At 48.2% G+C, this 25826-nt stretch overlaps 2 protein-coding genes across 2 annotated transcripts in view; one reads left to right on the plus strand and one right to left on the minus strand.

Annotated features, from left to right (window-relative positions):
- Positions 1 to 403: 403 nt before the first annotated feature.
- Chrac1 (chromatin accessibility complex subunit 1) lies at positions 404 to 3792 on the plus strand. Its single transcript, NM_001134880.1, is given in 3 exon segments — positions 404 to 562; positions 2573 to 2699; positions 3244 to 3792. Coding segments are annotated over 3 exon segments (387 nt in total). The 5' UTR covers positions 404 to 415; the 3' UTR covers positions 3357 to 3792.
- Positions 3793 to 5549: 1757 nt separating this feature from the next.
- The window catches only part of Ago2 (argonaute RISC catalytic component 2), an 86257-nt gene continuing 65980 nt past the window's right edge, over positions 5550 to 25826 (minus strand). Inside the window, 6 exon segments of the mRNA NM_001408918.2 lie at positions 5550 to 16617; positions 16767 to 16966; positions 18030 to 18131; positions 21135 to 21269; positions 23073 to 23267; positions 25528 to 25618. Of these exon segments, the coding sequence (NP_001395847.1) occupies positions 16509 to 16617; positions 16767 to 16966; positions 18030 to 18131; positions 21135 to 21269; positions 23073 to 23267; positions 25528 to 25618 (832 nt within the window). The 3' untranslated portion in view covers positions 5550 to 16508.

Genomic DNA, 25826 nt, shown 5'->3' on the forward strand with positions numbered 1-25826 from the left:
TCTTTTGGTTTTGTGGTGGGACTACAGAAGACTCAAGGACCATTTAGTTCACCTGTCTGCTTAAGAGGTTAATCCCCATAAGCTTCAAGACATGGGTAGGGTTGCCTTTTCTCCCTATTCCCCTGGCCAAACTGTTTGACAATAAGAGTGTGGCTCATGCTTGCTGGCTCCCTCCAGAACATGACCTCATAAGACATTTCTTTTATTTTTTTCAGCTTTTGAAAGGACAGGTCTGTGCAGCTCGGGTCTTCCCGAAGTACTAAGACGCTTGAAAGCGCTTCTTCCGGGAGATTGCCGCAGCGTTTCCGAGGGGTTTTTCCTGGGCGCTGTCTCCCAGGCTTTCAGGCCACCGCGCTACACGGAGTCTGCGCAGGCGCGGCCGCGCGGGGCATCACGGGCCGCCCGGACGCGGAAGATGGCGGACTCGGTCGTGGGTAAGGACAAGTGCGGGGAACAGCGGCTCGTGTCGCTGCCCCTGTCCCGCATCCGAGTCATCATGAAGAGCTCTCCTGAGGTGTCGAGCATCAACCAGGAGGCACTAGTGCTCACGGCCAAGGCCACGGTGAGCGGCCAGCGGGGCGACGAGAGGGGCGGGCACGGGCACCAACCGCCCCTTGGGCTCCGCACACTCCTAGCCTTTGGTTGCCCTGCGGGAGCCGGGAGTCTTGGTCTCTCCCTGCGCCTGCGCATTACACACCCACTCTCCCGTGGTCTTAGCTCCGCCCACTGCGCCGCTCCCGCTGTCCTTTGCGCTGCTTTTGCTCTGCATCACTTCGCTCCCAGCGTTCTCTGCGTTCCGCCTACCGCGTCACTCCCGCCCTGCTTGGCACGCGTGAGGAGCTAAGTGCGGCTGCGCGAGTTGACCAGTGAGGAGGGCGTACTGTCTACTTCTTTTCTGTCGCTGACTTCCCGCAGAGTGATGCGAGGGTTCTCGAAGCATCCAGGACAGCTTGCAAGGATGTCTAGGGCTCTTCAGCCCTCAGGACTCTGGAGGTAGTCAGGTTTTAAGCAGACAACCGCTGGTCACAAGTTAGACTCTAGAGACAAATTATAACTGCACACCCCCCTCCAAACACATCACTTTGTTTCCTTATTTTTATATTTCAAGTCAGCTCTCAGTATTTCTCCTTACCTTGGAACCCTGTAGGCCAGGATTACCTCAAACTCAATCTGCTTGCCTCAGCCTACCAAGTGCTGCTGGAACCATACTCTGCTACCCTGGTCTTGGCCCTTCTGAGTACTGGGATGAGAATTTCCTGACACCACTCCTGGTTTAAAGTTTGGTCTTGTTTGTGGTAGACCGAGAACCTTACTGTTCTGAGACCCGACATGATTACTGTCTCTACATTCTTTTCCAGTCTCTGCTTCTAGAACATCAGTGCGTAGTATCTTTTACAATATTTTATAATATTGTAAAATTGTAATATTGTAAAATATTACAAAAGAAATACAAATCTTGTGACTACAACTGTCAACCTTAAGTTAGAGCCTGACAAAATACAGTTCCCCAGTTTCCTTGCATTGGTCCTCCAAAGCCAAATACAATGTTAGGATAACAGCCCCTTTTAGACAGTGGTGCATATTTACACGTAAACTGTACATGTCTCATTTCTAAGTCATCTCAGGATCATGGGATCAGGATTATTTGTGTGGTGCTGGGATTCACATTCTTTTGTAGGATTCTAGTGTTAGGACCTAAGCACTATGCAGACAGTTCTCTGATCACTTATTAGCTGAAATAATACTAAACCTTGGGGAAGGCTCAGTTTTACTTTCTGAGCATTGGGATCTCGTTAGTTCCACACCTAGAAGGTACTTGGGCAAAATGAGATGTCACCTTTCAGCCTGAGGTTGTTGGTTTTTATTATAGTTGTGAGTGAACAACTGACAAGGGATTCAAGTAGGCTGAAAATGTGTTCCTAAGACAGATAGGTGGCAGCTCACATCTGTAATAAAATCCTTTGCAAGCCAGATATAATTTGGTTGGTTGGTTTTCCTTTTATGGAGACATGGTTTCTCTGTGTAGCTCTGAGTGTCCTGGCACTCTGTAGACTAGGTTAGCCTTGAACACAGAGATAGGTCTGCCACTGCCCCTCAAGTGCTGGGATTAAAGGTATGTGCCACCATGCTCAGATAACGTTTTTGAGTGGTCTTTTACTCCGTTTTGTGTAGGCTGGTAACACCTCCTTATAACCCCTCCCCCATCCTTTTCAGACAACAGCTCGTGTAGCCCAGGCTGGCCTTGAACTTGATATATAGCCAGAGCTGCCTTTGATTTCCTGTGCCTCCTACCTCTGCCTAAATGCTGATAAGTATATACCACAGCACCCCCCAAAACCACTTGTAAAATATTTTTCATATTTTTACAGTCATTTGTAAATATTTATATTATACACTTCAGCTCAGCTGGGAAATGCCTGCTGCTTCCTGACTGACACTCTTGCTTCCTTTCTGATTTCATGTTTCTGTCTCCTGTAAATTAATTCCCTGTCATTTAATTGAGGAACCAAGATAATGTGAAGTATTAATGGAATTTTAAGGTTGTAAACTGTGTGATTTCTTGTTGGTTTAGGAGCTCTTTGTTCAGTATCTAGCCACCTGTTCCTACAGACACGGCAGTGGCAAAGCCAAGAAAGCGCTGACATACAGTGACTTAGCCAGCGCTGCCGAGGATTCAGAGACACTTCAGTTTCTCGCAGGTACTTAATCTTTGGGACATTCTGGTTAAAAAACAAAGAACCCTTGTAGTGGGCTATTCTCCCCTCTATTGTTCTGCTCGGTGCCTCGGTTTATCTGATCTGGCACAGGGAGTTGTTACCAGCCTCCATTTGAGCCCACTAAGAAGCCAACAGTACACAGAAGGTGCATCCATGGCCAAGCAGACTCACTGAGAGCTGGCTGCTTGTCCTGTTCCCCTGCACCCCAAACAAAGCAGCGGGTGCATGCAGCCATGGGTCAGACTCTGACTAGAAAGAGCTTCAGTCTAGCCCAGGGGCCAGTTTAGCCTCTCAGCTAGCTTGAACAGTGTTCACAAAATCAGGCCATAGAAACATGTTTACCAGTGTGGAATGCCCAGGAAACAATGCCCATTTCTGTTATTCTTCACCTAGAAGCACACCTGGATTTCATCTTGTTTAGAAGGTTGTCTAGGGTTAAAGGTGGAAATAATACATTGTAAAACTTGAATCATTGTAGTCATAGTTTACCATAACCAATTATTGACACCGTTTTTCCACTTTTAAGATATATTACCAAAGAAGATTTTAGCTAGTAAGTACCTGAAAATGCTCAAAGAGAAGAGGGAGGAAGAGGACGATGATGACGATGGTAGCGACCTTGGTGAAGTGCCGGCTTAGGCCAGCAAGAAGAGCTCTCAGCGAGTCCCGTGAGCACACACAAGGACACACTAGCAGCTGCGAAGTGGAGGGACTGCAGCGTTGTCTCAGACTTGCAACTTGTTGCATTCGCTCTTTCATTGGGAAGGACTAGACAGCAGCCTCCTCCACAGGCCCTTCAGTCACCTCGTCTCCCACTAGGAGAGTCCTGGGCAGATGGCACTGCTCTGGCTTTGGGTACAGCAGCACATACCACTGATCACACTGAACTTGCAGGAAGACCCAGGAAGCTCCATGTCAGCTGCATAGTCTTGTGGACAGACACTCTGTTCTCACAAACAGCTGCATGCATACTGTGCTGCCTTTGATTTTCTTTTTAAAAATGGACTATGCAGTTTTATTGTATGGAGATTTGCTCTTCTTTTTCCATTAAAGGTCTGTATGTATTTTACAGTAACATGCTTTATTGAAGTGGTTTTCAGTTCTTTGACATTTCACGGCGAGCATCTGGCTGGGATGCGATGCAGGTAGAATATGTGCTTAGTACGCACATGACCCTGGGACTGCTCTCAGCACCACAGCAAACAGCAGCAACAATAAGTAGCTGCCTCATCTCCTGAGAAGAGCCCCGGCTCATCCATCAATCACATGCAGTTGAAGCAGCCGTCCTCAGTGTGTCTTAAGAGTTCCTATAGCTGTGATGAGACACCATGACCAAAAAGCAAGTTGGGGAGAAAGAGGTTTACTCAGTTTGCACTCCCACATCAATGTTCATCACCAAACCAAGTCAGGACAGGAACTCAAACAGGGCAGTAAACTGGAGGCAGGAGCTGACGCAGAGGCCACATGTGTATCTATGTATATGCTTCTTACTGGCTTGCTCAGTCTGTTTTCTAAGAGAACCTAGAGCCACAAACCACATTGGGCTTGGCCCTGCCCCACTGATCACTAATTGAGAAAATGGCTTACCTCTGGATCTCATGGAAGAAGAAGTTCATCAACTGAGGCTCCTTCTCTTGCTTGAATCAAACTGACACAACCAGCCAGTTCACTGTGTAAGGGTATTAGACAAGCTGGGCATTGGGGACATTTCTCATTTTTTGTCTTATATATATCCAGTAGAATCATCTTATGGCCTATAAAACTAGACAAACAGTTTTATTTTTGTGTTTTAGTCTTGCTGTATAGAACCCTTGCTGGCCTGGTACTTGTGATCCTGCCTCAGCTTCCCCAAATAATCAGGGATAAGGGCGTGCCAGTCCTGTTGGCTGTTAATTTGTAGTTTGTTACAAATCAATACACGGACCACCCGTGGGTAGTATTTCCATGCTACCCATAGTTAATCTCTGCCCCTTACCTGCTAAGGACCACTATTTTCTCTCTCCCCTCTTCACTGGCTCACCCTGTAAGCCCTAGCTGGCCTAGAACTCTTTGTAGACCAGCTGGACTGGCTTTGAATTCAGAGATCTCCCACTCTGCCTCTGAGTGCTAGGATTAAAGGCAGCAAAATCCTCTCTGCCTACTTTGCTACATCTGTTTTTTAAAATGAGCCACTTCAAAATCCACTTTTTGGTGTACAGATTTGGTCATGTGCAATCACGTGACCACTATTAAGAACAGTTCTAGCACCCTCTTGAAAAATCTCTTGCCATCATCTCCATCCCTCCCCATGTTACCCTGGCAACCAGTGAACTGCCCTCTGCTCTGTTCACCCAGTCTCTTTCTACGGGGACAAAGCATTGCGGCTGTGATCACAGGTTTGACAGGACTTTTCTGCCATCTTGTTCCATTCATCTTAGGGACTCTCAGTTGCCTGGGCATTCTCAGCCGACCTCTCCATCTCTCCAGCACCATCTGCACACTTCTCTCTCAGGCACACGGGTCAAAATCAGTCTGGAGAGAGGCCTCCACGGACTGGAGAGCTATCTATACATTGTTTACCCTGCTCAGGAGAGAGCAGGCAAACAAATGAATCGGAACTCAGTTCTCACACCTCACACCACAATGTTCTGTCTGTGGGGCTCATCCACCACAAGTCCTTGGGTGGTGTAGAGCTCTAGGAGCCAGTCATCCTCCTTAGGGCACAGCCCTGGGCTCTGCAGAACAGGACCCACCCCCTGGGGAAGGTACACTGCCAGGAAACTGGACTCTGCCTGTACATTTGACAGCACTCTCCGGGGGACAGTGAATAACTGGACACCTTCAGAATAGGCAGCTGTAAATACAAGGAATTTTATTTTATTTCTTGCTGACATACTATGCGGCAAAACAAATCGACACCATACAAAATAACTTTATAAAATATCATTCACATCATATATCAGATTTACAGCATTCTGTGCATGTTAAGGGGCTACATGAGGTGGGAGGAAAAAAAAAAACACTATTCCAAACCTTTAGTGTTAGTTTATACACACAGTAAGAACAACAACATAAGTAGCTGTTAGGTTTCCCATGGATTTATTGCAAAAATAGTGCAAACTATTTAACCTAGGAAGCTGTGAAAACAGACTAGAAAGGACCCAGCTAAGCTTAATCAGGACAGGAGACGTGCAGTGTCTGAGCATCCGGCTTTCTTCACCAGCTGAGCTGTCCTGTCCATGCAGACTGCCCGACCAGGTCAGTGTGGCTGAGTGCTGAGAGAGAAAGCTGCGAAGGCCGCCACCTCCAGGCCAGGCTGCCAGTGTCTTTAGGGTCATGCTACTTCCTCAATGGACATCCATGAGGTCTGTGTGTAAAAATTAAGATGCCACAACTTTGCAATGGAGGTACCCACCCTTAGGTGATATGGAGAAGGGAATCGAAGCAGCATGAACACAAAAGATCTCAATGGCACGGCCCGCTGAGAAGCGAAGTACCCTTTTCCTCAGGTATGCTTGGGGAAAGATTCCTAATGGAGGATGACCTTTAGAACCACATACTGTAGGGGCGAGAAAACAAGGATACTAACTTTTTAGGTTTTTCTTCCAACAGACTACTAGGGTCCAAAAAGCATAATACCGGAACAAAATAAAGTAAAACATAACGATACATAGAAAAGCAAAACAAAACAAAACTAAAAAATCCAAATGCAGCACGCGCAGGTCTTGACTTGAGGTACCCATGTAATTTCATCACCTGCCCAAAGTACACGTTAGGTTAAAAGAAAATGCTTCCGGCAAGCCAGTTGTAGGGCATTGATTACAGAGAAAGTGCAACAGCTCTGAGCTTCATATTCATATGCAGCATACTAGAGGGGGATTTATTCTATAAAATATAGCTTAAGTGTCAACCTGATGGAAGGTTAAAAAAACAAAAACAAAACCCACACACATCTATAACTAGAATCATCTCTTTTTTTCTTGTTTTCCTTTTTTGAGATCCTACAAAGGGAAGGGGTGGGGAGCAGAGAAAGGAGGGGGCAGGGCTCCCCAGATCACCTTTTGGAGGTCTACCACCAAGTACAGTTGGTTCTCTCCTAAAATCCAGAGATCTCTTCAAAAGACTAAAACTATATACTACAGGAAAGACCCCTAAAACTTTGATCTCTTATTGGTATAAAATCAAATTCATAAAACTCCAAAATATTATGTTGCCTCCAAAGAATTATGGCAGAAAAGGCTGCCGTAGTAGGAAAAGTTGTAAACGGCCAACTATAAAGGCATGAAAAGCCATCCATCTCCGATCTATTTCCTTACCAGTCAGACCTCGGGCTGCCGCAGAACACGCATCCTCCCCGCCTCTGGCCTGGCCTCCAGACAGCCTCGAGCTTGCCCCCGCCTCTGCTCCTGGCGTTAAGCACCTTCACCGTGCAAACCAGGAGATGGGCTCGACAACAGTCCATTTGCTGTTTATGAAAGAAAGTCTTATAGAAAACATGCCAAAGAAGAGAGACACAGGCAGCTGAAAGAGCACAAAGTACTTGGGGGTCCGTTTTCGGGGTTGCCCCTTCAAATGGCACAGAAATAAAGTGACAGCTGTGAATACATGCACAAACCAGCTGGGGTCTGGGATGTGACATTTGCTCTAGGACACATTTCCCCGGTTCCCAGAGAGGGCAGGTTAGGATCCCAGCGCACTGTAGCAGTTGGATGGAATACTTGTGTGGTCAGTTGGGCTCCCCATTTGCAAGAGAAAATGACTATTCTGAATCTTGAAAATGCATTAGGGTTAACAGAAAAGGCACAAAATAAATAAAAATTATTAAAGAAACGGAAATGATGTTTTCAAGTTTCATGTGGAGTTAGTTATGTCCCACTGTTTGGTTACTTTTTCCAATTTAATTTGACAGACTTACTTAATAGCACCCAACTATTTAACTGAGGTAGATCCACATTGTAAAGAAAGCTGGGTCCCCTCTATTTTACCTCAAGATTGAAGATGCTTTTACCCAAACACAACTCTGTTGTAATCTATGCAGAAGCAATGGCAGCTGGCAGTAACTGCAGAGAGCTTGGCCGATGAGCAGGGTGGCGAAAGCTATGCCCCAACTGTGCTCGCAGCAGTCGAGGCTCATCTCAGAGCAGAGAGGAATCAGACATTTGAAGATAAGCCTGCAAAGGTCTCCAGATAGACTGCCACAGAAACGCACAGGATTGGTTTCATCAAGCCACCTGGGAGAGCTCAGGCGAGAGGGAGAGTAAATAACCCTGGTAACGGCCCCTTTTCACTCCACTCTTCACTCCCCACTCTTCACTCCGGAGGGAACACGTTAGAGTTAGGGTTGAGCATCTTGACAGTTGAAACTCTGTTTTGTTTGTTTGTTTGTTTTTTGCATACTCTGAAATGCACAAATTCACTATCTGATTAAGGCTTAGTTTCAGGCGACATCACTACTGGTATTGTGCAAGGCCTGCGCATCCTCACGACTCAGACTGGTATCAAACCAAAGACAATGACATGAAGCCTCAGAATTGGGTTTAGCAGATACTATAATTTTATAATTAATTATACAATCCATGTAGCAAATGAAAAATTATACAGATGGGCCAAGGGTTATAAATAATAGTTTACACAGAAACTGTCAATTTACAACACAGCACTGTGTGGTTTCTAAACCGCAAGCACAAGACGTCATCACACAGATCCACTGCACAGGTACAGACAGGTCCATGACATACAGAGTACCACCTGAAACAGGCCTTGGTAGCCGCTCCACTTCTCAGAAAGTAGCAAATGGTAAATGGATGGAATACATTTTGGTTCAAAATGTCTTCTGAAACGTTTGAGTGTGGGAGGAAATTAAGACTGGGGTAGGAGCCACTGGGGAACTTCTGAATTCATTTTTGGTTCTTTCTCAATTATTTTATAAAAATAAAATAAAACTAGAAAATTTGATAAAACCAAGGGTTAAAACCCCTCAAAATACATATTAGGCAGGCAATCTGAAGTGGAACGGGAGGTAAGAGGGTCGAGATTCGGGGCTATGGTCTCTTCCTGTATTTATGAGGCAGTAGCTGAATTGTTGCACAGAAACTTACAATTATTCTCTTACATTTTTTTAAATACTCACTTGCCTCTACAATTATAAAACATGAATTCATAACGTTATCAACTATACTGAAATTCCCTCTCTCAAACTCATGACTCAGATTTTAATTTAATGCTGAATTGTACCCTCTTGGAGTTTAATCACATAGGTCTATTTGGCTTTGAAGAGGAACCAAATTTGCTAAATGTGTTATCCGTCTGCAGTCTGCACAGGCAACGGCCTTTTCTATGCAATTAAAAAAAAAAAAAAAAAACAGAAAAACCAGACTGGACTACTTCCCCTGTTGAAACCAACCAAAGCAATGGCTTGACAGGGAGGAAGGATTTTATTAGACTAGGCACCATCCCTGACTTGAGAAGGTCAGAGATGAAAGTCACACCATGGGCACGTCAAAGCTGGAGTCCTATGTTTTCGGTGTAAGCGACACCACACCCAAGCGAGCAGTCTCCCCCAGTGTCATAGGACAGAGTAAGTAACAATGGAGTAACAACAACAGAAAAGCACTCCAAAACATTAGGACCAAGTAGCACCTTAGGCCCGAGGACTTCACACTCGATTCACAAAGACATGATTCCAATTCCCTCTAAGTCTACTTCCACTAGAACACACGGTCTCGCTGAGGGGCAGCAAACACAAGGCCAGCAAGTAGCCTTTGCCAGTGCCTGACCAAACCCCAGCAGAGGTGCAACTGCACTTCAGGGCACAGAGAACCCAGGATAGGACTGTGTTTCCACAGCCGCAGGCTACAAGGTGGCATCACAGTCTGCAAGAAAGAGTGAGGGCTCGCGGAGCTTCTAGGTAGGGTCACCTAACAACCAGCCCAGCATGATTCTGAAGGGACACCGAAAACAGACTTTCAAGAGGAAGGGCGGGCTGAGGCCACCTGCTGTGCAGGATGTGTCACAACCTGGAGTGGCCATTACAACCTGTACAGTTTCTGCTTTCTGTCCCGTTTGAGTACTCACTCTGCTGATGGCTGCTGTGGGTGCTCTTGTGACCTCACTGATGTCCCAGAGCTTGAAGATGCAGGAGAACTGAATGAAAAGGGCCTCCGCCACCTACTGGCTGGTGGCACAGGGAAGAGATACGGTCCTTAAAGATGCTTTACCTCTAAATGAATTCAAATAAAGGCAGCTCTAAGCAAAGCAGGAGCTCGTTCAGCCTTTTAGCCCTCAGGAATGGAGAAACTAGAACTGCCAGGCCTTTGGAAGGTTTCAGTGTTCTCACTTCCACCAGTAGAAAGAAGTGTTAGCTGAACACTGCAGTGGCCAGGGCTCCTGCTGGTTTGGTATCCTTCACAAGCCTCTTGAGTGGGGAGGCTGCCTGCCTCTGTGCTGGTGCCCTGAGGCTGTGGCTTACACCACCACACCTGGGTGTCACCCTAAGCATAACATATGTAGCACCCTTTGCTTCCTGGGATTTTCAAATCCCAGCCAAATCAGAGTCCTAAGTAACCCTCCATGCCTCCGGTTCTCCACACAGAGAAATATATGTGAGGGATTCTAGGGGTACTGAGCTGTCCAAGTCGAAAGAATGGAAGATGTCAACCCCCACCCACGCAATACTACAACGGGGTGGGGGTTAGGGCACAGAGATAACCTAGAGAAGAGTGCCCTGCCCTGCCCAGCCAGTACCCAGGCACCTGCCTCATGACACGGTCCATCTGCCCCTCAGGCTTCCCTAACCCAACTAATGGAGGGATCTAGGATCGTATGCTGACTTCCCAAGGAAACTTTAGGAGGAGGGAGCCCGAGGGGATACAGGTGGAACCATGGTGTAAAAGGATGACCTTCTGGACAGCAAAGTGGACAACCACAGGACAGCTGGTCAGAGGCGGTGGGTCCCCATGACAAATCTGTTAAGTTAGACCTGCACTGCCAAGACTAGAGGGAACTTCTCCTCAAGCAGAGTCCACTGCTCCTTCCAAACGGAGCACGGAGCCTTCCGTCCTTCACTTTCACAAGGGTCCCAAGGTCAGCTATGCCTGCGCTATCTGAATCCATGAATCCATGCAACTGCTTAAATACATTATCTGCACAAGAGTCGGTGTTTAAGCACCTTTATGAGTTTATAGTGTATAAAAAGGGAGGAGAGAGCAGGGAAGCCACTTTCAATCCATTCATAAGCAAAGCAGGGTTAAAGATGCCTTCTTACATTATTAAATAGGAAAGCAAAACCAGGCAGGAACAGACTATCCCCAGGCTCAGCCACGGGTGGCTCTGCACAGCCACGCCCACCAGCGTGGAGGGTGTGTGCTCCCCATGCAGAGAAGCCCCCTCCACCAGCCTCTTGGATGCTAGAATCTTGTAGCTGGGTGGTGCTGAGGAGTCCCTGGTCAGTGGCAGCAGAGCCGCCGCCCCAGGTCACAGTATGGCACACACGTTTTCAAGCCGGAACCGAACAGAGGCGTTCACAACTCAGTTTATTCAGGCGATATTTTGGCTATATTCAGTGTGGATAGCGATGATGCTTCAGAGCAAACACAAATCTATGAGAAGTCAGAGGTAGCTTTTATGCATCTGTCTAAAAGGTTTTAGAAACCACCTTCTGTAGTGATTTGGCTAAGCCGATACATTCAACTTGAGACAAATAAAATGGCTGAACAAATCCAAAGACACAAGGTGAGGGCTCTGCAATGGCACTGACACTCATACTCTCACACTCACACACACTCACAACACTCACCTCTCTCTCTCTCTCTCTCTCTCTCTCTCTCTCTCTCTCTCTCGGTGGTTTGAGTGTGATAATTCCTTTTGTTTCAGACACTGGGTACCCTGACCACAGACAGTTCATGTGGGGCTAAACAGAACACGTACTTCGATCCCAGCAGGCTCACAAGGCATGAAGGGCTGCACTAGGCTTCAGGTCTCCCATGGATGGACCACAAATGACAGTCTGACAAAGCAGTGATCACAGCTTTAAGTTGAAGGCTGGCCCACGAATGCTGCAATGGCCTGTTAACACCGACTGGGCTATTCATATGCTGTCCAAGCTCACAAAGACCACACAGAACGAGATTGACATGCTTTGGGGGGCAGGCCTTGCAGATCACAAGAAAATTAAATTAAACAGACCAAAGTGTCACAAAGACTCCTAACTAATATGTTAGTTAACATTCAAGCCTTCAGGTCTCGAAGAGCATGCTGTCCTGTATAGAGGGGGAGAACTTCTGGTCAGAGTGTGAGACAAGGCTAGCCCACAATGCTCGAGAGAATAGAGCCCAGTCCGCACACTCTAGCATATTAATACTGAAATGTGTGTTGGGAATCGCAGAAGTGAGGCAATGTCCCACATCTACATCACTCTTGCCACTGTGAATCTGTTTACAATCACTTCAAATGAGTACAGCAGATAGGGAGTTGGACACAAGAAAGAAAACTGTCAACACTCAGTGCAACTTACAGGAGTCAGCATGCTTACAACAGGGCGCTCATGACAAGAGTTGCATGTGCTCTGTCTATAGTGAGCCAGCCAGCATGGGTACTGCAGGGAAGGGCTTAGAACATAAACAAATGTCTGTATTCACAAGTGAGGCGTATGAACACCAAGGAGTGTCGCGTCTACTCGGGCACATTCCTTATCCCATGGGTGTGAAAGATGAGTCAGGGAGAGGTCACAGAAAGGTTGCTTATGGCTTGTCTGGGGCCACCGGATTGTCCACTGTCTGCGTAGCAAAATGCCCATGGAAAAAATCCTTGTAACAACCCAAGAGGTCAGGGCTACGCTAAAGGACCCTGAAGGCTCCTGTGACTGACCAGTGCTACCACCACAGGGACGACCAAGAGAAGCCACCCAGCCCTAAGGCCTCCTGGACACTCAGGGGTCCCCAGCTGCATGACTCGGGGGCTGGTCTACCCTTAACACATTGTATCAAATATAGAATTTGATTGAAAAACTGCTTGTAAAAATAAAATTCAAATCACCCTGCAGATCAATGCAAAAGCATACTGCTGCATCTATAGGAAAAACAATTCATCCAGAAAAACTACATCTGTGGCTTCCAAAAATAAAGCATTAGCAAGCCTGAAGGTAAACATTGGGTCATTTATAAAAGTGGGGGGAAATAGTCTCTACCATGTCCATCAGGTACCACATGCATTGGGATAGCCAGTCAGCTAAGTCAAACCAGAGCAGGAGAGGAAAAAAAAAATAAATACAACATTTGCATTTAAAAACAACAAAATACAAGACAACGGAAAGAAAAAAACCCAAAAACCCACCCAACCCCACTGCAGGGGCTGTCTTTCTATCAAGCGCTCAGTAACAGGTAAACATCAGGAATACAGGTGTTGGGCCAGCTGCAGACAGCACGGAGCTAGCAGTCACCCCACTGGCAGTGCCCTGTGGCCTGGAGGCCAGCAAGCGGGTGGGTGTGAGGAGTGGCCAAGAGGCCAAATCTGGAGAAGGCAGAGCAGACCCAAAGTGGTATCAAGTGTGCATGTGAGGATTTCCCCAAATGGGAGAATGAAGCCAAAACCAAACAGCCGCTCTCCAGAAGTACAGGTGTGCTCGGTTTCAGAATCAGTGGGGACTAGGACAATCTAGGCTTATAACACGCAGTGACGAGGGTAGGAGTTTTGCTAGTATCACTAAGGGCTAATCTACAGAATGGGGCCTCGATGTCTCCCTAGAGTTTCCCATCGCTTCATCAGCATGGGGGGAGAAGGGAGGGGACACGACCTGCTGCATGGTGTACACAGTGGTAAAGGAATGGAAGTCATGATGGGTTTTTAAGAGTGAGTATCTTACATTGTACTAGGAAGAGTGCCACTGTGAGAGAGTCTAATTGGGTAGCCTCTCTTAAAGAGACAGGCACGTCCTAGTTTTCCTTCCAAATGGATACAGAGCACAACAACATAATCACATTCAGTTTGCTTAAAGCAAGGCACACCTTACTTAACAGTGGGGTTGGGAACACAGCTAGCACGTGGGCAGTCTTCAAACTTGGCCAGGTGTCACCTCAGGAGATAACGGCACCTGTCACCAGTCTTGGGTACAGGTGCGGCAAAAAAAAAAAAAAAAAAAAAAAAAGCTGGCGCCTGCAGAAGGTAGCTGAACTGCTACCACACTGAGGTCTCACACGGTCTCAGAACGAATGGTGATAATAAGGGGAGGGCAGAAGTTGGGGGAACAATTATTTACCTGAGAAACTGGAACTATAGCCATTCACAAGCTCTGCGCCATCAGACACGTGGACGATGTGCATCTAACTCAATTAGGACATTTGGTCTGGGGGTACATTTCATATTAAAAGTGTCACAAGTAAGCATGGGCTACTACAGAAAGTCCTTTCTGCAAGTACTTTGGCCCATCAGAAAAGAAAACTTATCCTTCAAGATGATCAAAACAAAACTTCCAGCTCAGATTTTCCCCCCAGCCCACAAGTGTTCCTCCGTGTGAGAGCTCTCATAGGGCTTCCTTCCTGTTCCCCTGGCATCATGGGGGACGGCCTAAGAAAGCCCACAGAGCCATGGTGGTGGGTGGGTGGGGGTGGCCTCAAACACAGATACCCAGCTGGCTGCAAGGGCCAGGTCCAAGAAGCTGGCAGCAGGCCTGAGACTCTGCACTCTAAAAACTCACTTGCATGACTAAGATCCCGTGGCAAGGGGCTGAAGCCACACCTTAGGAACCCATGGTTCTAAGAATGGCTGAAAACCATCTCAGATTCTAAAAGTTCACTAGTTTAACCAGTTCTCCAGCCTGACCATGTTAGGTGAGCTGAGTGTTTTTATATCCTTTCGGAAACAGTTTGAGAAAGTGCCACTTGCCAATGGGATAGCAGGCAGTCCCAGTGCTTCTTAGACTAGGGGTCTGTCACTTTAAAAGATTTCTAAAGACACAGCAAGAAGAGACTACTGTCATTAGTAAGACACCCACATGCATACACAGACGCACACCTGCTGAGGGCGTGACTTCCCAGGTGACTGCGCCCGCCCTTCCCACCAGCCCCAGTGCAGACGGGTGAAGGGGTAAAGGTGGTACTGTGTCCTCTAGCATGAGGTGCCACAGCTGGGGGAGAGGGTGGGCACCCTCCCCCCACCGCAGGGTCAGAGGTAAATGACGCAGAGCTGGGGGATGAGGGCCGTCAGCAGGGGCAGAAAAAACCCACAGAGCACAAAGCAGCACAGAAGAGAAGGCTCGTCTCCTTCCGGGAACTTGTCTGTGGAACGGACCGGATGCTCACGCAGCTTCGGTACAAGCACAAAAAGCCCCACAGGACACATACTCAGAGGTGGCTGCTGCCATTTGCAGAGCCACTCGTAGTGGCCCCTCAGTTCAATGGTCTCTAGGCTGGCAAACCCACATTGGGGCCCAGAAGCAAGCCACACCCAGAGCAAGTCCGTGCCTTCCCTGCTGGCCTTGCCCACCGTCAGCTCCTCGGCATGTTCCAGTCCTACCTGCCAATCCCATGCCGGCAGAGCCACTGTGAGCAGCTCTCTCTCCACTTCAGTGCATAGATCCTATGAAACCCACCTTCCATAACTGCACATAGCTGAGAGCAGTGCACGCTTACGTGAACTTGTTTCCCAGCCATGGGAGAATAAATAAATTCCACTTGTGCTTCATCAGCTGAGCGACACACACGGACGAGGCAGGGAGGACGGCAGATTACTGGCAAGCACACTGTCCTTCCCAGAGGTACAGGCTACACAGTCCACACTGGGGGTGGGGAGGGAAGAAGGAGGCATCGCTGTTACGTGAAGCCAGGTGCATATTCCTCTACTTAAGCACTAAAAGCCACAAGAGGTGGACTGTCTCCAGGCTCCACAGCTCCTGGTACGTGAAGCAGGTCACAAGAAGCGCCCCTCGTCAACAAAAGGGAAACAGCATCTACCTACCACATTAATACTGCAAACCAGATACATATATTCTTCTCTTACATTAAAGACATAACAGTGAAAAAGGATTGTACTGTATCTATCACCACAGACCCGTATTCTTTAGAAACTTTGGAAAATAAATGTCACAGTCCTACAGGACAAATCTTATGATTAGACTGTCAGTATATTGTCTTTTTTCTCTTTTTAAATAAATTTTTATCAAAATGGCACTTGTCTGCCAATCTCTCAAACTTGTCACTGCCCTAAACACACGTGACCATCCCCTTGGCCACTATGCCTTCACTCAGGCCTCGAGGGCAGGCAGTGGCCAGCGAGGGACACTGTGGATACCTAGCAGCCGAGTGCCCTGGGGCTGCAGGGTACATGGCAGCCCTTAGCACTCAACACTGGTGACAACTTCTAGGGCCAGGCTTTAAAACCCCAATGGTAATGGTGCTGCTTTCCCGCTCAGAGCCTTCACAGCTAGTTTGAGCCCATCGATTTCATTGAGAATCAGGTGTTAAAAACAAGTAAATCGAATGACCAAATAAATTAAAATGTTTTAAAGCCCTGAGAGTTCATAGACTGGTTTTAGGACATTTTGTTGTTTTTTGCTTTTAGGAAACGAGACTCTCAGTGAGCAGCTTATAGGTTTGGCAAACCACGTTTCCTACAATGGGGGTCTCATACAGGCCTGTAGCTCAAAATCCAAGTCTGAAATCTGGGACGGAAGGCATTCTGGAAAATGGAGGATCTAATAAAACCAAAGACGTCTCATGTTCGATGCTGGCTGTCACGGAAGGGCTGGGCATCTGTTGGTCTGAGTGTAGCTGGTCTCGTGTGAATCCAACTTGGTACACAATCGCTAAACAATACAACATGTCAAGCAAAGTACATGGTGCGCAGTGTGTCCTGGTGGACCTGGACCGCCTTGGCCAGCGCCTGGTGATCTCGCCCGTTGCTCTGCCCAGAGGTATGGCTTCCTTCAGCGCTGCGGAGACACAGGAAAGAAAAGGAGAAAGAGTGCAGTCTTTCCTGGACACCAAGTGAGTCACTGGGGCCAGACCAGTGTACGGAAAGCCCCCAGCCCCCAGTGAGAAGCCAGCCTTGTCTACCCCCGCCAGGCGTGCTGCCACTCACCTGTCATGTTCTTTATCCACCAGGTGGTACCTGGCTCGGAAGGCCACCAGGTGGGCATAGTAAGCTGGCGCAGGAATTGACACAGAGCGTGTGCAGCGCACGTAGGTGTGACACAGCTGGTAGGTCAGAATCTGAAGCTCATCAGAAGAGAAACGATTGTCATCCCAGAGCACGTGGTAGTGGGAAGGACGGCTTGTCCCCTGAGAGAGGTTAGAGGGCCACAAAGACTCAGCGTGAGACCTTTACCAAGAACAAGGCAGGCAGGCATGGTGGCCTGAGGAAGGAGGAGCCAAATTTGAGGTCGTCCTTGACAGAACATCCTCTCTTCATCCCCCACTCCCTCTAAACGAGCCTCACAGCATTCGTTTAGGCTGACCTGCAACTCTCAGTCCTCCGCTTCAGCTTCCTACGTCACTACATCCATGTTGAGTAATATTAAATGTGGCCGTGACTCAAAATAGCCAGCAGAGAGGATTTTTAATGTTCCAACACAGAACAGGTGAAAGTCTGAGATGACTGACGGGAATAAAGGGTGTTTCACCCTACCATCAGCCTCATCATCATACATCGTGTTCAAAATCACACTACACACCATACCCCATAAATACGCATTTGATGTAGCAATAAAAAAAGAGAGAACATTTTAGAAGGAGCTGAGCCAAAGACAATGTCCTCTGGGTATATTAGGTATTCTACAATATTTCATTTATAATACCAAGAAAAATTCCCATCAAAGTTATGTATTAACATCCAGAAAGTGGGAGTTGAGAATATCTGATACTTCTCCTTCCAAAGTCTTCTGCAAGGGAAGAGTGGCATTCACTCGGCAGAAACACCGCTGACTCCTTCCTCCCTGCCACTAACTGGTCTTCAAAGACCTCACTCTACCACTGGGAAGATGGCACAATGCTGCTAAAGAACATGCCGGGACTTCCTTGTCCTGGCATTTTGTGTGTGGTCAGCAAGCAGCTGAACATGAGCCCCCCCCCCCCCCCGGCTCCACCACAGCAGCTTCCTGGGGTCCCACCAGCACAAAACACGACGCACCCCTTGGCCTTGACAAATCACTGTTCCTTACACCTTGCTTTCACCACACCCACTTCTACACTGGTCCCTCCCTATCTCTTCTGGATCCCAGGCGAACACTCACCTCTCCTGGCCACAGAATGAGCTGGAGCCCCCATGAGCTGGAGTCATAACACACCCCAAATGTATGACACCATCACAAACATTCCAGACAGTCAAAGGAGCCTTCCTCCTTACCTGGATGCCAGCATGACTGCACAGGTAGAAGTCAAACTCAGTTGGGTGGGTGATCTTTGTGTCGACGGTTGTGCCTGCTGGGATGTTCCCACTCTTTCCAACCTGCAGCAACACAGAGAGCCAAGATGGTGGGCAGTGCCAGCAAGACGGCAGGGGCACCTGCTTCTCAGCACATACAAAATCTGGTAAGTACCAGCCATCTCTACAGCTAAACTTGGGCTGGGGTCATGGTTCACACTGCATCCAGATGCTACAGTCGAGCATGGTCTGCTTACTGAGGGATCTGCCTGAACAGGCTCCAATAGCAGAGGCTAGGGTCCAAGTCTCGGTGTGGCCAAGGATGAGACCAACTCCATATGCTTCCCCCTCCACTTCCTAAGTGCAGGAAGTGAGTTGTACACTAGCATGTTCAGCTTAAAATATTTCAACCAGCGAACGGAGAGAGGAGAGGGAGAGAGGAGAGGGAGGGAGAGAGGAGAGGGAGGGAGAAGAGGGAGAGAGGAGAGGGAGAGAGGAGAGAGGAGAGGGAGGGAGAGAGGAGAGGGAGAGAGGAGAGGGAGAGAGGAGAGGGAGAGAGGAGAGGGAGAGAGGAGAGAGGAGAGGGAGGGAGAGAGGAGAGGGAGGGAGAGAGGAGAGGGAGAGAGGAGAGGGAGAGAGGAGAGGGAGGGAGAGAGGAGAGGGAGAGAGGAGAGGGAGAGAAGGGTGGGGAGAGCCCCTCTGGTATGGTCACTTTCTACTCTTGTTAGCACAAGCAATAAATGCCATGAAATCCTTTTATTATTTAGAGACAGGGTCTCACATTTAGCCCAGGCTGGGCTAGAACTCACTGAGTGTTACACACTGGACTCTACTCAAGACAATCCTCCTGCTTTAGCATCCTGAGTGCTGGGATGACAGGCATGTGTCACTATGCTCAGGTAAACAACTCCTATTCACAATCTCCTAGAGCACTCAGGCAATTTGTTTTGCCGGGATGGAGACAGAGAAGCGTCGGTTTTGTGTTCCTGGATGGTTATGATAATAGATCTGTATGCCATCACCAGCATTGCCTCTAACAACACCAGGATCTGGGTGCCATGCCCTTTGGTCAGTCCTCCCAATAGTCTTATCCTTGTGGGTAGGGCCAGGGAAACAGATGGAGACACAACTCAGGGCTAGCTTTGAGCCAGGCTGTTTGGCCTCAGACTCTCTGTCCTGGATCTCAGGGTCATGTGCCCAAATCTGTCACATTTAGTGTTGTGATGTGGGTAATAACTCCTTTCTAAAACTGCACAAGCCTTTTGTTGTTTGTCTGTCTTTCAAGAAAGGCCTCTGTTCTATACCCTAGACTACCCCTGAACTTAGGACTCGCCTGCCTTGGATACGTGAGGCTAGGGTTGCAGACCTGTGACAGGTCTTAACAAAACATTACTCCTTGAAGAGCTGCTGAAACTTGCCTGCAACTAAACTCAAACTATGGAACTCAGAACTTGGGAGCTGGGTCAGTGGTTGAGGCACTTGCTGCTCTGGAAGAGCACGGATTTGCTTTCCAGACCCACATGTTCGCTCACAGCCATTCACAAGTCTAGTTTCAGTGTCAGAGGGACTGGATACCCTCTTCTGCTAAGAGTTCACGCCTTTACCATTCTCAGTCACATTTTGTGAGGATTCACAGCTGAAGGTCTGTGTGGGAAACCTGCCCATAAAGCTGGATCCTGCGACTTCTGGCATGGGTTGCTTTTAAAAAAGAATCTTTGGGTTTAGCTCCAGAGGTGAATTTTGTAAATATACATAACTCCATAAGCATTGTGGTGCATTTCAGACTTCACTAGCTGAGAGTCACTATCCAAATAAATGGTACGGCCTGCTTCCCTGGAGTACCTTCTCCCTCTGCCTGGGCATCCGAGGAGGAGACAGATTTAATCTACTTCCTCATTACTGCCCATCCTCAGGCTGCAAGGGGACGCCAGCTTCAGGAGCTGCAGCTTCCCTTCGTGGTCTGCAGAGCAGAGCCATTTCTCATTCTATAATACATGCGCTCAGGTCTCCAGTCTGAGCTGAACTGGAATAAACCATTTGGTTGTGTTCGGCTGTGAGTGGCTCGCTGTCTCCATTCTGTCTTTAATGCGTGAGCAGCGGCAGCCAAGTCTAAGTGTCGAGCATTCTCAAACCTCATTTGCATAACGATCAAAACATACGGTTAGGTTTGGAAACCACCGGAGACTTCTGGTCCTTCCATGCGAACCCCGCACTTGCAGCTCTCCTCACCCCTCTCTCCCATTCCTGCCTGTTTCAGGTTCCAACAGAGGTGTGTCACAACATCTACCCGTGACACTATTCATCAGCTTCCCTTGGGAATTCTGCAAGCATTTGCTGTTGTTTTCTTCTTTTCCCCTCTTTATGTCATTTTAGGATGTAACACTGGGGACACTGGAGACCACGGCTACAGTAGTTATTGGTAAATGGTTTCTTTCTTTGTGGTACTTCACAACACTTATAAACAAACACTGGCTTACACTGGAGACCACTGGGCAGAGCTGAACTGTAGTGACCATCTTGCAACAGTGTGGTGATCCCAGGCCTGATGGATCTGGGCCCTCAGTGCTGGGTTCAAGGTCTGGTAGATGACTTGAGGCCTTGACCTTCTGGACAGCCTATGTCTCCCAAGCTGCTGCCTTTATACATGGATGTGTGCCTTACTGTACCATTAGAAGCACAGAACACATTTTTTCTAGGTCTTGGGAGATGGCTTAGTCAGTACAGTGCTTTCAGGCCATGTAAGCACAAAGGCCTGAATTTAATCCCAAGAAGCCACAAACCAAGTGCACACTCTTACAATCCATGGTTGCAAAGGCACAAACAGGATTCCTGGGGCTTACTGGTCATCCAGCCCATCCTAAGGATGATACTTTTGGTTTGTCTTCTGGTCTCTACATGTGTACACTCACATACATGTACACACATGCCCAAGGACCCTTACCTTTCTCCAAATGAAGAGCATGAGATGTGTACATTCCCCAGAGTCAGAACCTGGACCCTCCTCCCCAAAGCCTTGCTAGACACCTGAGCCCAGGTCCTCAATGAAGAGTCTCCCCAGATTGTGGGAGCCACAGGGCTATGACTCACCCGCTCATTCTTGTCTGTGCAGAAGAGACGTGTGTGGTGCCGCTTCTGCACCACGATGAATGTGATCCCTGGCTGATAGTCCTTCTCCAGCTTTATGCAGGCCTCTCTGATGGCCAGGAGCTCATGGTGAAGAACCTGCAGGACAGAGGCAGGCGTCAGATGCCTCTTGCACACTGGAAACAGCTTTCCCAGTTTGGCCCACACTGGGTCAGGTACACCACTCTGACTTCTGACAACTGGTCTAATTTCATTCTGTTGCTGCGTTAAAAACACTGACCAAAAGCTTGGGTCAGACTTGGGAAAGAAAAGGGTTTAGCTAGCTCACATTTCCAAACCGTAGCCATCACCGAGGAAGTAAGGGAAGGAACAGAACAGAAAACAAGGAAGAACACAACTTGCAGGCTTGCTCAGCTAACTAGCTTGCTTTCTTTTAGTTTTGCTTATTCTGACTGGCCTGTAGCTCACTATGTAGACAAGACTGCCCTGAATTCAGAGATCTACTTGCTTCCACATCCTCAGTGCTGAGATTAAAGGCATGCACCAACATTCCCACCTCAGCTAGCTTTCTCAGACAACCCCGAGGCCCACTTGTCTAAGAATAGCGCTGCCCAAGTAGACTAAGCGCTTCTACATCAGTGTGAGGATGTCCCACAGACATGATACCAACAGGCTAATCTGATTGAGACGACATCTTAATTGAGGCTCCCCTTTTGCAGGTGACTCTAGTTTATACAGATTTGACAATAAAAATTATGGTCATGATTTCACATATATAGGGACCAAGGGCACACAGGTTCTAAAGTTAGAAGGTACACAAAACTGCTTAGTTTGGAATCCATAATGTTCTCAATGCTCACAAAAGAGCAAGATGAAGATGTATGGGCTCGGACACCAGGGCCATTTGCCACTTGCTGCTTACTGAGAGGAAAGGCAAGAAATGGAGCAAACGCTTGTCTGAGTCAGACCAGAACTTCCACCAGAGCACAGAACCCCACAGTACCCAGAAACACCCCCTCCTCTGTCTGTCAACTGTGGGTCCTGCACTGAAGATCTCATGTGAAGAGCTTGGTACACAAGTACCAGAAATAGTGGACTTCTGTTGTCAGGATAGCGTCTCCCCACCTTGCTCACCCTAGCCTCAAAGTCTTGGCTTGGACAATTTTCCCACTCAAGTGTTCAGAGGAACTGCATCTATCTGAATCAAAGTCTTATTATTCTGCCCTGGCTGGACTCAGAACTCAGAGATCTGCCTGCCTCTGCCTTCTGAGTACCAGGATTAGAGGCATGTGCTACCATGTCTGGCTTCCCTCGGATTTAACAGTCTCAATCAGTATACAATGGTTCAAAAATTAGAATTCTAGTGCAGAGTTGCTTTGTGGCGATTCTAATATTCTCTGAGGGTTGGAGCTGAGAATGGCAGGTCAGACCTTTCTATAAGAGAGAAGCACTGGACGCCCTGAAGGTTGGACTGGGGGGCAACACGGCTCCACATCATGAAAGTACATTGTAGAGGCTGTCACCAGAGCTCTTGCAGAACACAGCACTAGAGGCTTGGCCAGAAAGAACAGAGGGGGATGGTGTACTCCCAGGGCCCGTGAGTGTCTATTCTGAAGAGGGAAAGTTGCCGATTCTGCCCTAAATGAGGCAAATGAGCATGTACTTTGCTGCATGCCTGTGGTCAAGGCAGGCAAGTAGATTCTCCAGCACTTAGAAATGCGCAGGGAAGGTGAACTCCTCAGTCTGCCTGCCTATTCCCTGGCCTGAGGTTCTATTCTCACCCAGGTCTCCACTGCCCAAACTTATATCCAAAACTTCCCTCCTGCCTTCCCCCATCATGCGCCCTGAAACCTCATATGGCACAGACCACACCACCATCTGCCTTCTCCACTCTGAGCAGCCAACTGACAGACACAAAGAGGACGGTGCAGAGCGGCTCACCTGCTGGAACTGGCCCTCAGAGACGCCGTCTCGGTAGAAGATGATGCGGGTGGGCTTGAAGCGTGTAGATTTGTAGAACTGAATGAGCAGCTCTCGCACCATAGCAGCCAGGTCCTGGATGATCTCCTGTCGGTGCTGCTGTACGCGCACGGTGGCACAGTAGCGGTTGGGGTGTGCGTCCATGCTGCCCACGACCTGTGGGACACACAGTCAGCAGGGGACAAGGGCTCCAGGGGTCCCTCTTCTACGGTCCAGCTAGAGACTGATCTGTAAAGAAGCATCTTCTCCCAGTGTTCCTCATAGCAGAAAGTACTGCTAGGCACCTTCTGAAGATGGGATACTTGCCCCATGGTGCACAAGGAGGCGGCAATACTGAGCCCTACTGTGTTTATATAAGGTATAAGGTAGCTGACATCTGTACAAAGAAAGCAACTGGGGCTGCCTGTAGATTTTCAAGAGCAAACACTTCTTCAGACTGGCATGTATACATCTAAGTATGCCCAGACTTAGATCCTTAGGAAGGTCACAGCCCCTTGAAGCAACCTGACTGTTCATCTAAAGGAGCAACCAGAGGACCAATCAGAGCGCCATGATGCTGCCAGGGTTCTGAGGTTAGGGGGCCAAAAGTAAACTGACAGCTACAGCTAGGGCCAGCCCACTCCCAGGTTGGGGAAGGCACTTCCTTATTCCTTGAAAGCATAAAGGGAAGGGCCCTGTGTCCCTGGGAAGCAGGTGACCAGCAACTCCTCTGAGAAGTTCAGAGAGTAGTCTCCAGGCCCTTCCAGATCCCTTGTTGAAGAAATAGTTCAAGTTGGCATAAGCAGAAAAAAGTCAACATGAACAGAAACCTGTCCTATTGATTGAGAATCGTGGGCACCAGGAATAAACATAGATTTCTGTTCTTTGGAATTTAATAAGCCAGGCTCTGATCTTGGTTGACAACTCACCCCCCGTCTGGTATCAACTTAAACCAAAGCAGCTGTGTAAACTTAGGGGTTTTGCTGATAGGATCGTCAGAGGTGGCAAGACCCACCCCGAATCTGAGTCACACCTCTTAGTGGCAGCCTTTTCCTTTTTGCCTGCTTGTTGTGGGCAAGTTTGTCTATCCTGTTACTGCAGGCAGATTCTGACTTAGACCGAGACAGGCAACTCTCCAGGAGTTCTCCTGGACTCCAGCATCAAAGTGGGACTGAGGAGAAACTCAGCTTTGTGGACTAATTATTCTTGGCCTCTGTGTTTTAAGACTATATCCCCCTAAGCCAATCCAATAAACTATGTGTGCCTGGGCCACTAATGCACTTGCCTAGGCCTCCAAAGCCTGCAGAGAAGACCTGCACACAATGAGCCATAGAAAACAACGCTAACGATGATCAGGTAGAGTCAAAGGTGGCAAAAGACCTGGGCCAGACGAACTGCATTGGCTGTGCAGGTCCTGTCTGACATTAGGGATCCCGACTCTAGATCCCACCTGAAAGCCACACCCAAGAACTATGCACAGCACACATGATACAAATGGGGTCTTGTCCTATATCACATCCTACATTCTACCCTTTAAGACATTATAAACAATGATGTTAAGTCTGGTCAGCACCTACTGTATGCCAGGCACTGAGGCGACTGGAGCACACGAGACAAAGCCCAGAAAGATTAAGGTTAATTACAGGAGGGAAACAGCAGAGACTGGCTCGATGCTAAGGCTCAGCTGGGTGTGAGGCTGGTACTGCCATGCTGAGTGCCAGGTATGGGAGCCCACTCTAGCCGAGGCTGCGGCCATCTCCAGGCTGCTGTGCACAGGGCCTTTTGGTTCCATTCCCCAGGTGAGCACTTGGACAATCATCTGGAGACTGATTGTGTAGGCATTTGTGAGGAGAGGATCCATGGTTCAGACAAATGATCCACAAGAGCTGTTGTTTCCTTTCAGATGCTCAACTACCCTGGCCCCAGAAACCTGTATGTTCCGACTAGAGGGGTGGTGAGAGGACACCCTTTGCACTCTGCACTCCAAAGGGCCAAACCCTATAGAAGTTCATGCCTGGCCACCGTACATGACAGGGCAGTCTTCTGAGAGCCAAGGGAGTGGCCGGCCAAGGCTACCTTGATAGACACGAAGCCAGAGGTAATGTTCCCATCAGACGCAACACTAACATCAGGGTAGATGGCAGCCCACACACTTACGACATCATCAGCATCACCCCATACACCTATGACATCATCAGTATCACCCCATCACCTATGACATCATCAGTATCACCCCATACACCTATGACATCATCAGTATCACCCCATCACCTATTTGCCATTAGATCATGATTAGACCAACCAAGCAGGTAAGTGACTTCCATGTCTTTCTCCTTCACACACTACTGCAAACAAACCACAGACACTTGAGGGGCAAGGGTCCCAACCAAGCAACATGACATTAGGAGAGATGCCACAGGAAACCGCGGACACTCACGGCAGCAATTGAAGGTTTCTTCCCATCCCCAGCTGGTGGGTGGGTGACATCGGCTCCCAGGAAGATGACAGGCTGCTGGAACACTGGAGGCCTACAAGAAAGTGGGTGTTTGAGGCCTAGGCTTGAGACAACGCATGGATGTCTGACAACAGAAGCTATTCCTCTCCCTGTTTGGGAGGCAACCCTTGCTCTAACATGGCATTTTTCAAGAGATCTTCCTGCCTCAACCTCAGTGCCAGGATAACAGGCATGTACTACCACGCCCATCTGGTTTATGCTGGGCCTGAACCCAGGACCTT

Source organism: Rattus norvegicus, chromosome 7, assembly GCF_021556685.1.
Source record: "Rattus norvegicus strain SHRSP/BbbUtx chromosome 7, alternate assembly SHRSP_T2T, whole genome shotgun sequence".
Taxonomy (NCBI): Eukaryota; Metazoa; Chordata; class Mammalia; order Rodentia; family Muridae; genus Rattus; species Rattus norvegicus.